General features: G+C 33.7%; 1 protein-coding gene across 2 annotated transcripts in view; it reads right to left on the bottom strand.

Moving 5' to 3' along the window:
- The window catches only part of LOC149807146 (uncharacterized), a 43,964-nt gene that overhangs the window by 6,488 nt on the left and 22,084 nt on the right, over positions 1–15,392 (bottom strand). The window contains exons 4-14 of one of the 2 annotated variants that reach the window (XM_089962725.1): positions 12,672–13,421; positions 12,159–12,334; positions 11,247–11,412; positions 10,247–10,356; positions 7,414–7,450; positions 6,856–6,956; positions 6,186–6,311; positions 4,769–4,954; positions 3,113–3,204; positions 2,575–2,740; positions 810–955 (exon numbers count right to left, since the gene is read on the bottom strand). In XM_089962725.1, coding sequence (XP_089818851.1) covers positions 810–955; positions 2,575–2,740; positions 3,113–3,204; positions 4,769–4,954; positions 6,186–6,311; positions 6,856–6,956; positions 7,414–7,450; positions 10,247–10,356; positions 11,247–11,412; positions 12,159–12,334; positions 12,672–13,421 — 2,056 coding nt within the window. Of the gene's footprint in view, positions 1–809; positions 956–2,574; positions 2,741–3,112; positions 3,205–4,768; positions 4,955–6,185; positions 6,312–6,855; positions 6,957–7,413; positions 7,451–10,246; positions 10,357–11,246; positions 11,413–12,158; positions 12,335–12,671; positions 13,422–15,392 lie in introns of those variants that run through there. The other variant, XR_016421883.1, reaches the window with a different exon arrangement.

The following is a 15,392-nucleotide window of genomic DNA, read 5'->3' as shown; positions in this document are numbered from 1 at the left end:
GAGTCTAGATTTACAATTATTGGTTGTGGTTTTGTTGTGTTTACCATAATTCAACACTACTGTTTCTTCTGCTTAAGATCCAGATAAGTAGTGTTTGATATCAAATGTAGCGAGACCTATGATCCTCTTTACTTGACCCAACGATTAGAAACAGAAGCCAGTGTCATTGATTCAAAACACTGTTTCTTCAGGCTTACTCTCACTCTGCCGAAGAACCAAGTAAGTCTCTCTCTCTCTCTCTCTCTCTACATATACATATATATATATATATATATATATATATATATATATATATATATATATATATATATATATATAGTTTCTATCAATGAGTTGTCATGTGTCAGGGTTGACAGGCAACATCACGGCCTTTCACCTGCTCGGCTCTCAGGATCCTACTCCCAAAATATCTCAGTAACAGCGAACAGGTTGCACCCCTCAGTAGCGTGTTAAGATATGCAGGAAATTTGTCCCCATTACTTTTTAAAAGTTGAAAAGAGCAATGTTGACGAATTAAGCACTTTAGACAATGAACAGAACACGTCGGTCACAAAGCAGTTTCATAAGGCTCACGTAGCACATTGAAATCAAACTGCAACTTTTTATCCATTGTGTCAAGCAATAACATTGTATATTCATTATATGTATTATGACACGAGTACCACTTCATTGTTTATACAACTTGTTAGCGTAAAGTAATCGAAAACTTTGTTTTCATTTTAGACAAAGGCATGCACCTTTTTTCCTGTGACATGTAATAGATAGTTTAAAAATGACGAATCCTACAAAACAATTTCAAAAAGACTTACGTTTCTTCTATTTGACTGATAAATTCTGTAATAGTGAGCCTTCTGATTTTTTCTCTGTACCAGCATTTTTTAAGTATTTCATACAACCATTTAGGACATCTATTGGGGCGTTCTGGTACTTCACCACAACTTAGGACATCTTCTATCTGAAATTCAGGAGGAATTACTTTTATGAAAGTGTACAATGTACTTATTTGAACAATTAAAATTTTCTGTATTCCCAATATATGTTCTATTTTACGCTAGCAAACCTCTCAGCGCGCTGTGTATTTGTTGAGTAGTATGAATCTCAGTGCACTGTGTATTTGTTGAGTAGTATGAATCTCAGTGCACTATGTATTTGTTGAGTAGTATGAATCTCAGTGCACTATGTATTTGTTGAGTAGTATGAATCTCAGTGCACTATGTATTTGTTGAGTAGTATGAATCTCAGTGCACTATGTATTTGTTGAGTAGTTGAGTAGTATTAATCTCAGTCAGTGCAGGCATTAGACAAGGGCAAGAACCGTCTTCAATACATTGCATGAAATTAATAGTTAGATAAATTAATAAATATGCAACGGTATACGTTATTCTTTATATGGGTCATCAAGCTTTTGCGGTGTTTTTGGTATTTAAGTGAAAGACAGTATTGTTGGGACTTATTTGGATGTAAGATGTGACTGCCTCTGTTTGGTGCTATCCATATTATGATTTTGATGGCATATGACGTTGTCAACATTGTGTATTTTAATCCACGTGTTCTGATATTATGGAATCCCATAGTTACATGGCGATAATGTTTTTACAAAAATGAAGTATCCCTTTTGACTTTTGGCCTGAAACGTAAACCACTGGTCTCTAAGCTTATCACTTACATTACTTAATTTCAACATATTAATTCCGATAAAAACTTGTACTCGTTGTTCTGTGCGATACATAGTTTTCTTTTAATAAGTTTAAGAATTCGAACTTTTGATATTCAGCTCGCTGAAAAGGATGAAGAAACAGTTTCAGGCATATATATGCTTATTGTTGTATGAAAAGTCCAGCTAATTGCTGAAAACATTCGATATACGCTTTGTTATTTATATCTAAATGTATCCAATGGGAATTTAAATATTACATTTCGTTGTTTACCTCATTGTGAGAAAAATAAAAGAACCTGAAATTAAATTCATAAGAACTGCGAAGTTTAAACTGCCTGAAAATACAAAGAACAACGGATGTAGAATAAGAATGTAATTATTAAAAGGCTTCAAAACCGATGGAACATGTTTTATGATCTATTTGATTCTTTTCATAAGAGTTTTTTAGTATGCTGGCCATCATCTACGAGTAGAGACCACATTAACAGCTCTAACAGAGCTGCTAACAATAGATGTAAAATATTTCCTTGTAGTAACTTAAATTGTTTAGTCTTTGTCAAAAAGAACTCCCATAAAATGTCTGATGAGTCTACTTCCAAATACTGCCACGTTTGTTGACATCAGGAAGGTATATATACAGAACAAGCAAAATGGCTTTATTTTATCCTTGAATCGTGGAGTGCATAATACACAGTCATGAAATTTAAATACTTCCTGTTTGTAAACTAATAAATGCTCTTCTATTCGAGACAGTATCATGATTGTGACATAATTTATAGGAGACAGTGACATAATTAAGGACGAAAGCTGATTGTGTGTGCCTTTGCAGGATAATATTGTTAGAAATTATGACGGGCAGACTTCAACCATGTATATAACAAAATTAAGATATAACAGAAAAGACTAAAGAATATTACCATGGGTTTCTGATGAACGGCAAACGGGATGCATCCAAGCTGATTCTTAACTGGATTAAGCATATGGAGATCGAGCGCTGAAAACATCTCGTATGCTGTCATGGCAACCATATAAACATCCGACTTACGTGAGTAAGTTTTATCTCGCAGGACCTCAAGTGGAAGCCTTAAAGCAAATAAAAAATTAAACATCAGAACCCAAAAAGCTGTCTTCAGTCCATATAGCGATAGTAGATATAATAGTACATATTGCCAGCATGCATTCATAAGAAAAAAGATCATTTTAATTCCGAGTATGAAATTCTTAGAATACGAGCAAGAACTGTAAATTTCAATTTAATTGTCAGCAGGGTAAATTGCAATATATAATATCCAGATTCTGATAACATTATTATGTATGCAACAAAATATTAACAAAGTGTAGGAGATTTCTCTTTTGTGAAAATAAAACAACGTTGCGTCCAAAAGTTCCATCTTAGATTTGCTCCAAACTATAAGTAGGTTTATGACCTTGAAAATACTCTCAAGGTAAACCTACCAGTTAAATCTGTCCTTGAACACATCATCAAACAGCCAGTCCTCATTCGGGTCCACTAGTCGTGCTGTTCTCCCTAATCTCAGGAAACAGATCTGAAATATATATATATATATATATATATATATATATATATATATATATATATATATATATATATATATATATATATATATATATATATATAGCGTTATTCACATAGTACCAGAATAATATTTTAGTCAAATGGGTACTTTGCAGTTCCAGTGCATATTCTAAACCAGAGGTCTCAAACTCAAACCACCCTGAGGGCCGCATGACGGCATTTTCGATGGCCCACCTTATTGCTCATGAAACCTTGTGACGCCAATCGTTTTGCGGACCATCTGATACGGCTAGGAGGGCCGCGTGTTTGAGACCCCTGTTCTACACAAATGTTTCCTCTCAAATAATATTTAAACACAACATTAAATACGAGTGAAGACTGCTCTTAAAATATGAACATAAGAAATAGTACTGACTTAAACTATCCAGATCCACTGACTTATATACAAGCATAAGCGTTGAAAAAGCGTTTTGCTACTACAATGATGTACTAGAGTTACAACAAATATATATATATATATATATATATACGCTACAGCATGAGTTACATCATATATGAAAATAGTATATATATATTATATCATTTTAAGAAAAAATAATTTTCTTGAGAAAATAAAATATCTTAAAACCACTTTGGAATTATTGTGAATTCATTTAAAGACATTCTAGATTACATCATTCTGATACATCAAAAGTATTGGTACATCAGAATTTGTATTACTATTGGTACATCAGCTTATTCAATATTGGAATTCATTTGGAACATTAATTGTGATAGGAAATTTATGATTATTTGGGATCCATTTTACAATACTGCAAGTTTCTCTTAAATTTTTAGTTTGAATTCTATGGAAAGTTATAGGTTGTTGCATTTTTTTTAAACTTGATTTCGCTTCTTTCCATTACATAGTTTAAGACCATTGTGTCGTAACATCATTCATTTGTATAAAGATTATTCTGAAATTCATTAGCAGCGTTCGATTCTTTTGAACTTGAACATAACTTTTCAAGATTTCTTTAGATTCGGTTCATAATACTGTTAAGTTCATCTTACATATTCATTTTTTTACCTTTGATAATTAAACTATTTTGTTAATTTTTACAAAACTGATCGGTTTTGCCTTACTTTCTTTTCCTTAGTTTCTAACCATAGTGTCGTGACAGAGATATATATATATATATATATATATATATATATATATATATATATATATATATATATATATATATATATATATATATATATATATATATATATGCTCTTCTTCTTGGTTTGCTCTATACTTCTATATATCGAAGAATTCAATCGGAAACAACTCTCACATATTAACAGATGTTTCTTTCCTGAAAGTACCTAATTTGTATAATAATGCACCAGGTGGAGAGAACTCTTGACAGGTGATCGGTTTAAAGTTAACATATGAAACTATATAAAATAAAATCAAGACTATTGAGGTTTGCGTTCAGGTGAAATTTTCGAGAGAGCTAAATTAAAATTTGTGAATGAACCGTTCAATGTTAGTGTAAAAATAACTGTATGAGTCAGCTATGTACACTTCTGTTTGCTGCGTTTACCTTCGTGTCCTGCGTGACGCAGATGTCCCGAGCAGTTATACATCGTACTATCCATCCGTCAGAATGGAACCTTTCAACACACTTTGCGATATTCAACAAAATCTCTGTGTACTTGTCAATGTTGGTACCATGCTCTCGCCTCAGCACAAGATTTAGCGGGGTATCTCCATTTGGGTAAGTATATTTCTGGAATTTAAAACGACAAGTTTGATGAAAAATGATCGGGCCCAATGACGTTTGTGAGATTTTCTTGTTTAGAAGCAAAGAGATTTGTTCTGCTTACCAAGTAGCGCATTCAGTCGTTATCTACACAGCTATGTTTTTGTATTGTTATGTCTAATTTTCTTTAACAAGTCGTTTCCTCATATGTTAAGTTTCCGAAAACCGTTCTGTTGTTTTTTATTTAGTATTTTAAAAGTCACTGTCGTCGTTTCTTCAGATTATTCGTCTAGCTTTAGCAAAACATAAACAAGAGTTTAACGTTGTTTTTTTATGAGTTCATCGTGGTATAAACTGTCAGTTACCGACTCACACGGCAAATAAAGCCCGAAGGGCGTTATGTAAGCTGTGTGAGTCGGCAACTGACAGTTTATACCAAGATGAACTCAGAAAAAACAACGTTAAACTCTTATAATTGAAAATTTAATTATTTGTTATGTTATCTTGTTTGCATCATTAAAAAACAGAAATCTTAATTGAGCGTAGTAATACATGTTTGTGGTTTTTCTGTTACGTAGCTATTTATAGCACTTGGGATGTCCAGCTTGATCGCAATAAGGTCATCATAATACCAGTCCTTCAACCAATGGAAGCCAAATTTTTTTAATATGTTTTGTTTGTTTGTTGGAATGTTGTTTTTCTTTAATGCTTACTTCATGTCTGCCTAAACTGGCGGTGTTTATCTTATGCTGTACACGTGACTCTATTTATAAAAGTGGAAAAGTAATTCTCCTTACAGTTCATATAGAAATGAACGCAATTCGTTTTGATCACGTGGTAACATTCTGACCAATAGAAATGTTACTTTCCTGTACCAGCTAATGGCATTGCAATTATAAGATCTTTAACGAATATTTATTGCACATAAAATTTATGAAACGAGATGAATAATAACAGATGCTACGAAATACTTGTACTTTGTTATATAGCATTTTATTCAACGAGTTTCATGTGATATATTTCTTGCCTAATATGCACGAGTTTAAGACGCTATTCTTCACTAAACGATAAAGTGATTGCTAGGTGGCGCGTCAGAACGTCATGGACTTTTTAAAATCTATCGTTTTAAAGTCTAGACTGCTTTGTGTGAAATTGCACCCTTGTTCATCATTTTCGAAATGATTTTTTTGTTTAGCTCTTTCAAAGCCTGTGTTGCATTATAAACCTGAAGTTTACTGCAGCAAAATGTTCCCCATACCATAATTTTGTCCCCATTTGTTTCCATCTTCACCTCGAGCTTTAGAGCTCCCGAAATTCTCTTTAAGTCATCATTGTAAGGAAAGGATCCATCTTGAACCGGTTCAGACACATGCACCATGGCCCGCTGTACAATAGGAACAACAAACACGGCATTCATATTGATAAAATATTATAACGTTAAACTTTCTTTGAATTTAAACTGAATAATACTGAGATTTCAAGTGCAAAGTATTCATTATTTAATTTATTGTATATATCACCATTTCATCAGTATAACACTGCTGAATAAATTTATCAATAAACAAGTTATATTGTTCTTAGTTAGAATGACAATTTTTTCTTTAAAGTAAAATTCTCTTTCTCAAAAGATACCATATCCACCGATACAGGTCCCACCAAAAACTCATTCCGAACATTTTACTCAACATGGGTACGACGACCAACCTACCTAAATGCAAAGTTTTCGAAAGATTTAGTAGGATAAACCGTATTTTTTTCAAGCATTGACGTGAATAAAAATTAATAATGTTAGAAAGGTTGTTTGAATTCTTGCGAATAACAGTCCAAAAGCAAAACATTACAACACTGGAATAGCAAGAAGAGTTGAAAATACGACAAGATGTTGATTAAATGTGGACTTGTGATTTCGAAGCGAAACGATTTTATACCCATTGTATCTGAGGCTGGTCATCTGAGATGAGGTCTTCCTCCGTAATTGGCAGGACAGTCCTTGGAATTCGGCGACTGATTCTAAGGTTGACATACGGTACTACAAAGACAGTTATGGACGGAATTTAAAAGCACTGATTTGAAATGTACACAGGTGGGAAAGAGTCTAGGGAATTTAAAAAAGGGATAATCTCAAGCTATCATAACATTTTTTACTAAATACAAAGTGACTAAAATTGTTGGTTATAGTTATTAACGTTTGGACATCGGTTTGAATTATGTACTTAATGTATATATAAGTTTCTTAAGAGGTGTTCTCAAACAGCCCGTCACACAAATGAATATAGGTTCATTCATATATATATATATATATATATATATATATATATATATATATATATATATATATATGAATGCATTAATGTATATATGTATGCATGTATGTATGTGGGTAGTAAGCTACGTGCTTTCGGGCCTGTCATCTGCAGTAATGTGTATAGAAATGTTAAGCAGTTAATAAGCTAGTAAACTTTTTCTCAACATTTCAGGAATCTCACCTGTTGAGGTCTGGCTGATTATACACTGAGGAATTCCCTGGAAAGCAGAGAAATTTAAAACAATAAAGTACTTCAAGGAAATATTTGATTCGAACATATGTTGTATGCGTGGAGAATGTATGTATGTATGTATGTATGTATGTATGTATGTATAATCCTGGCTATATGGTAGAAAGGTGATACTTACTAAAACTGTATGACGATAACCCCTTCCAAACAACGTATATGGTACGACTACAGGTCAGAAAAACCTGGCTATATACTACAGATGTCAAGATAGTTCAATATTCACGGGACAGAACAGCTGGCTAAATATTTGAATAATGACAAGTTAACAGAAATACTGAATCAACTTACAAAATACATTTACCTCGACAAATAAATGGATATATTAGAAAAATTCATTGAAAGAACAACACTACCGATACAAAAGTTGCACACGACATTGAACAATTTAAACATATCAAATGATGATTCATAGGATGTGATGGACCACTTTATTCTTCAAACTCTTGGAGGTCGTGAGTACTATTACTTAAAGAAAGCTACGCTGATGTTATACGATACTTTGGAAAAATACCAGAACGAAAAATGATGGTCAATATATTATTATATAACAAAATCCTTACACACTCTATGGATGGGCAATTCGCCAATACATGCCGGTAAAACTTTGGATTGGCAACTGACCGATGGTTTTGTTTGATTTGGTTTCATTGAGTTTAACGCCATCTTTCAGTACATGAAAGGGTATACATAGCGGGCAGTATTATTTAGTAGAGGTAGAAATTGGGAAGAATCACCGACCTTCTGGAAGCTACTGGCATGGTTTCTGACATACTCACGTTGGTCAAGGAGGGACAAGAATTCTTGCGGAAAGATGTGAGATGTGTAATTGTTCTGAAGACGCGAGAAACTTAGACCACTTAGCTTCCCCAGGACATGTGAATGGCAAATTGGGCAAATGGAGGAAAATGTCTTCGAAAAATCAGAAATTTATGAAACGTGGTTATTTTAGAACAGATATAGAGAATATCTTGATAAATGATTACAAAGGCAGGCTTCTCTCGTGCTTTGTCCGTTGTCTTGTGATTGCACTTAGGACCGCCTCTATAGTAAGATAAGTGGTCATCTTGTAATTTCTTTTGCATGAGGATCCACCGTAGTTCTCCTGCTCACATCTTTATTAGGCTGGTTTTCTGTTGCAGCCAAGTATGTGGCGACTAAATAATTGGCATTTAAAATATCGCAACTGACTAGGGATGAAAATGTCGACTTAGATATTGTTAGATCTATTCAGACAAACGGCACAATCTTCAGAATGTGAGTACTTGAAGGGAATCGACTGGTCCTTACGACACTTATTTATTCATTTTTATTTGAGTGTTGTTCTGAAATTTCAGATTTTCTTGCATCTCAGACTCACCGCAGTCATCCAAACATCCTTAGCTTTCATGACATGTGACAGATATATCCACTTCCTCCCATTACCCCAGTGGCAAAAAATTGCAATTTTCACCCAATATGACTGCGACAAACGTGTATTGGCATTTTTGAATAAGTGAAAATGTATAGCAATGAATCATTCCGGATATTTAATAAGTGGACTTTTATTTACTATTTCAAGTTTTAAATGTAGTTCAAGGCTAGGTGTGAGTTGTGACAAGTTTAGGTGTGCGATACGGAAACACAGATTGAACATCTGTATCGCACACAAGTCATGTAAGATTAAATGGACATGTAATAAAATTATATTTGTAATTATTCATCATTAATTTTTCACAGATACAACCATTTTGTAAAATAAGTCGCAACAAAGTTCATCGTGAATGTACGTACATTCCTTACTGATGGAAAATACCAACACACCGGAAACAAAATATTGTACAATTTGACAAATAATTTACTTTAATTTTTTAAATGATAAAACTGACAATTTAAGAAGACTATACAGTATTATGAACTAAATAATAAATAATCAAAACATTTCTATCACAAGTCCCAAGAAACTAGAGTGTTCTGAATGAATTCCAAGTCCTGAATAGTGCTGATGTACGACCAGTCTGGATGTATTACAGTGGCACTGTCCAGAATGTAAGTGAATAAATTTGCAAGAGTCCCAACGTTTTTCTTATTCCAGACAGTCTTCTGAGCACTTTGTAATCCCAAAAGTTTAAATAAATACTTCTTCTCAAACAAAATAACATTGACCACATCCATATCTACTGACTGATATTAAAACAACATAAATGAATTAGGAATGAATTAATTGCACCTCTTTCCGTCTCTCTGTGTCTCTGTCTCGAGCTGTCTCTCTCTTTCTGTCTGTGTGTGTGTCTCTCTCTCTCTTTATATATATATATATATATATATATATATATATATATATATATATATATATATATATATATATATATATATATATATATATATATATATATATAGCCCCACGTACCTACTACGACTTTGTGTTACAATATCGCTTTTCGCGACCAACCTCACAGCTTGTCCGACATGACTCAACCATCCAATGGGGAAAAAAGCACCAAACTTGTGAACAGGTAAATTATTAAAACCGATATTAAAAATTGTAAACACCTATTTGTAGCTCATTGCAATCTACAGTCATGTGCCAAAAGTTACACACACAACAAAAAAATTCATGCACATATATACATGTGTGTGTGTTTGCCGCCATACATAAGATACTAAATAACATGCAATGAAAAAACAACAGCAAAGTGGCCGTGGTGAACCTAGTTGTTGCATGTTCTAAATTTAGATTAATACCTATAGTTAAGTAGCATAAAGATTCGTTTTGATTTATACGTACCATTTCTGGTTCAAAGTCCTCATCTTTCCATCTATTCTTCTGTTTCTTTAACAAGCATGGATATCTACGTTGCTTTTCCCTCCCATGCGGTGTGATGATACCTTTCATTCCTAGGATAAATGGATCAACATACAGATAAACTCTAAACATTATAAGTTTTATCAAATAATTTGCACGGCATTTGCACCATAAAGACTACAGTGAAAAAATTGTCAGAAAATGATATTCATGCAAAGGACATATTACACGGCTTTAATAACTGCATTCAACAATATATAACTAGAAGACTGGAGAGTGTGCTCATACGAGAGTTTATTTTATTTGAAAACTCCAAATTTAAATAGACAGATATAATGTTCAGAAGATGTCAATATGTAAAAGAAGTAAAATTAAATGTCACATTTCTAACAGTTAGATAAATCTGTTTGTCACAAGACAACCATATCCTGAGCTAGAATTTTTAAAAGCCAATTTTTTATTCTTCTAGCTTGCATGTAGCAAGCCAAAAGATGTACAAGAATAAATCCCTCGTTACGTATATAGCCCTGCCAGAGACTTTGCTTCGCACACTTCACTGGCAGATTAACTTTAGTGTACGCATATACTTATGTAGCATTCCAACTGGTACTTAAAGGGTTTCCTCTTTTGTGACATTATTTACAAATAGCAGCTGCGACGAAAGCAAACAAATCAGCTGCAAACGAGACATGGATTTTCGGATCAACATATTATGGTAGGTAGTTACAAGCAGTCTTGATTCATATTCACAAGTATTAAAATAAAATGCAGTTTTGTCGATAAGGAATAGCTACTCGTGTGTCAGATTCTGCTGACTAAATGATGGAAGAAGGTAGAGTTATCTATAAAATTAAAATTTTATGAAGCAGAGATGTTGTTTCATAGTGCATGGATAGATGTTGTAATCTAAAAAGTAGATTTAACTTTCAATCCTATTTTATTGAGAAATATAAAGCAGTTTTATATCAAGAGCGAAATCTACCTGGTGACAGAGGTGGCTCAGCCTGTATAATGGAACTCAACTCATCTTCAAGCTTGTCCAAAGTTATTCGTGAATTGGGGTCGTCGTGCAGACAGCGCAGAATCAACTCGTACAATTTATCGGGGATACAAGGAAACTGGGCAGGCTTGAGATGCCTGTATAATACCTGATAAGTAAAACACATGATGTTTTGTATAATTTTTATCATCTCTAAATCGGCATGACTGTAACAGACAACTGTTGGCTTTGAAAGTCGATAACTGATTTAAACGTGTTGTGAAATCTCTTTGGCAACGAATCACTTTAGCCCCGGTATCATTGATCGTTGAACAAAACTGGAAAATATTTACTCTGTTTGATAACACTATAAAATTTAAAAGACAATCCTTTGAAATCTAATCTTTTGGAATGGTTCCAGGAGAATTAGAAAAGTGAAGCCAAGTATAATATTCAAATTTGCCTTATTTTGCCAGAGTTGGGTCGCTCTTGTATTGATGGAAGTATTTGTTCTTATATTCTCTTTAGTTGAGGTGTTACGATGATTTTGAAAGAAAGCATGTTTTTAATTATTCGACATTATTGTTGCAAATTGGGTTTTAAACATGACTCCATCTATTTCATTTACATTATAATATAAACAGACAAGCAGAAAACAATCAACAGAAAACAAACACAATCTTTCAACAACTATCATATCAGAACTAAGCCAGTAACACCTTCACCACCTCAGTAATAGACAAAGTGAAGCTTATTGTATAGCCCTCCCCCGGAAAAAAGTAAAAAACAAACCGCCTCAAATAAAGAAAATCAGACTGTTGAAAACTACTACCGTAATCACTAGCGTTATATATACAGGTTATGGTACTTAAATACGCCATTTCAACCATGGCAAGAGATAAGATAATATCTCACCAACTCCATTATCATATCGGTTGTCTTGTCCGAGTGTTCTGTAAATGGCCAGCAGCCATGGGTTAGAACTTCCCAAATGAGTAAACCCAGCATCCATATATCACTTTGCTGGTAGAAATTTCCATTCCTCATACTCTCTGGGGCCATCCATCTAGTTGCAAACCTGGATTCATCACCTGCGCACAAAAAGATCCCATCTCAATTTTTAAAGGTAATTTGAATAATATAAACATATTAGGCATCAGCATCTAGAACACAATCCAATGGTTGTTATCAACATATGTGACATATATTACCTAACCAGTTTATAAATATATATGATTTAACGGCAATTGTGTACCTGTCTCTTCTTGCTGAAATTAATTTGCATTACTGTTTCAAAGCCATAGTCATTTGGCAAGCTAAAATATCCTTGATAAAAGTATTTATTATCGTCCATTAAATATCTTGAAACACAACAAACAATGGTCGGAAAACATGAAAAACAAAACATATTGTCATTTTACTCCATACCTTTTACGTTTCTTATCTTTGCCAGTCGAAACTGATGGAGTTTTACGGAGAGAGAGTCATCTGATATGACACATCGACATGCTGTCAAGTCCCTGTGAAGAATATCGTTCGTGTGCAAGAACTTGACAGCACTTACTATATCCTTGATCATGAAAATAAGGGTTTCTGATCTCACCCAAGTATTTTCGTTCCTATGACTCAGCAGCCACTCCAGGAAATTTTGGTTTGGTGGATGTTCTAGAATGAAGAAAATCGGAAGTGGGAAATATTGGTATGCCAAGAGTTTGACAATGTTGCCGTGGCGGCGGCCGCACTGAAGAATTTTCAAAGTCTCAAAAGTGTTCCAATTGTCTGCGGTTTGATCTCGGTCAGCTTTACTTTTATAGTCCTCTGAGAAGAGTTTAATAACGCAATGCTTTGTTGGAATAAGGCAATTAATTTTCACTTGAATATCACCAAAATTGCCAAACATTACTATCCAAAATGGATGCCCGACATCTGATGACATTTGGATCACATCCTCCCTCAAACTAAGTCTTGGTAAAGAAAGACTCCTGGCGATGTAGCCTCTACAGATTTCCACATTATTACCTTCCACGCCCAAAAGTGTAACACCATAAAAACGCACAAAATCTTGCTTATTGAAGCACAATTTTTCTACTTCAGTCAGCAGCATTTGTTTTGTGAGCGATGAAGCAGCGGCACACCTTTTTATTATGTCTTCCATAACTTTGTGAGTGCTTTTGTTATCTGAAAGGAAAATTGTCATAAGTAATGCAAACAATAATAGTATTTTATCAAAATAAAAAGATTCCCTCCTAATGTCAAGTAAAAGAGAGGACCCAATTAACAGCCTAGCACTATTTGTGCGTCTTTCAGAGTGAAACATTATGTTTTACTGATGTAATCTTAGCTGTTATTAGAAACGTCTTCCTCTCTGGCTGAAGTAAATGGAAACGTAACACACACACACACACACACACACACACACACACACACACACACACACACACACACACATATATATATATATATATATATATATATATATATATATATATATATATATATATATATATATATATATATATATCTGTGTGTGTGAGTGTGTATGTATGTGTGTGTGAAATACTTATAAGCACCTCAGAACAATTCTGGTTATATAGTGCTGATTAAAACTGCCAAAATACAACAGGAAGATATTTCCTTATATATCTAGGCGTCAACACGTACTCATACAAGATAAAAATAAATATGCTAAACGTATCCAGAAGCTATTTGAAAATATAAAGGAAAACATGATTATAAATATTAACATAAAAGGTCAACATTTCTTATTGTAATTGAGTTTTTACAAGTCCAATATATTTTTTCACATATCGAATGGCTTCTTATACGTGTCCACTTCAAAAGCCTTCTTTTTCAGTGTATAACTGGATAAATTCAACAAGAATGCATTTTACTTTCAATGGCATGACTCGATCTTGTACATCGTCAGGCATAGTCTGTTTGACTCTAATTAAAAGCCCACCTTTTTAAATCAATAAAATTCGCTTTTTCTTGCAAATAATCAAAGGTCTCATTGTCATCGCTGTTCTCATACGTAACTGTCACAGAGATTTTTGATATTTTGCTTTCAAATTTGATTTCCGAATTTTTTTCTCTGTGATTTCTACTAGCAAATTTTAACACGGGCCTTGCCTACATCTCTCAACAGACAGTTATGACCTCGGATTCAGAGCATTTATGGTGGAGATCATTCCAAAATAGAAAGGTATCATTGAAATTAAAAAATTGAAAACATGTTTACGTGATACAAGTTTTGAAACGAATACTAAATTTCATAGGACTATCTCAAAAATTAAATTGCCAGAGGAAATGTTTCGTTCAGAAATCAAAATCGTACAGACATTTGAACAGTTTATTATTAAATTTAGATACTTTGATTGCAGGCCTGTGGAATTTGTTTTATATGTCTGGCTAACGTTTTGACTGATTACAAAATGCCAAAGTCGGACATTGGGAGATTTTGTTAAACCATAAGAAACTCATACTCACTTAATAAAGAATTATTTTAACTGAAACCCATAAACGAGTAATGACCTCAGCTTATACGTTCAGACATACTTTAAAGTAGGTCTGAAATGGCGATAGGGCTTCGGGAACAAGCACAAGGTTACCTGTCCACCAGTACCAGATACAAGGGGAACTAGTTCCATGACTCAAATTTTGAGAGTAGACTATTTGGTTGCCTGGGTAAAGAAGGATTCCAAACAAGCAGTTATGCCATTTTCAGATCATCGTAGGGACAAAAATGTGTTATAATCCACATTTCTCACAATCCACTAAATGCAGCAAAGGTTTAATACCACAATGTTTTGTCTAATGTAAGTGTACCTTTTACGCAAGAAAATAGAAATTGTGTCACACATTCACTACTTTCTAGAAATTCGGCTTCCTTGTGTATCATTGGGAAAGTCACTGTTAAACCGCTGGGTTATAGAAAGCATCAGTTTTGTTTGATAGGTGTCACTCTCCAATGACTAGTTTGGAGTTTTCATTCCACATATTTTGCCAAGTAGATAAGACATGCTGATTTATATAACATTTTAGGTTACTATATAGAATCTTCCATTCAAAAGAAGGGTGATTGCAGTGTAGCTTTTGGTGTTTATTTGCCCTGTCATGATCCCGTAATACCAATGTTATAAGGCATCCAAT

Source organism: Sinohyriopsis cumingii, chromosome 1 (assembly GCF_028554795.1).
Source record: "Sinohyriopsis cumingii isolate HCF-2022 chromosome 1, ASM2855479v2, whole genome shotgun sequence".
Classification (NCBI taxonomy): Eukaryota; Metazoa; Mollusca; class Bivalvia; order Unionida; family Unionidae; genus Sinohyriopsis; species Sinohyriopsis cumingii.
The sequence above is the reverse complement of the archived record's forward strand: the minus strand, read 5'-3'. Positions and strand labels throughout refer to the sequence as shown.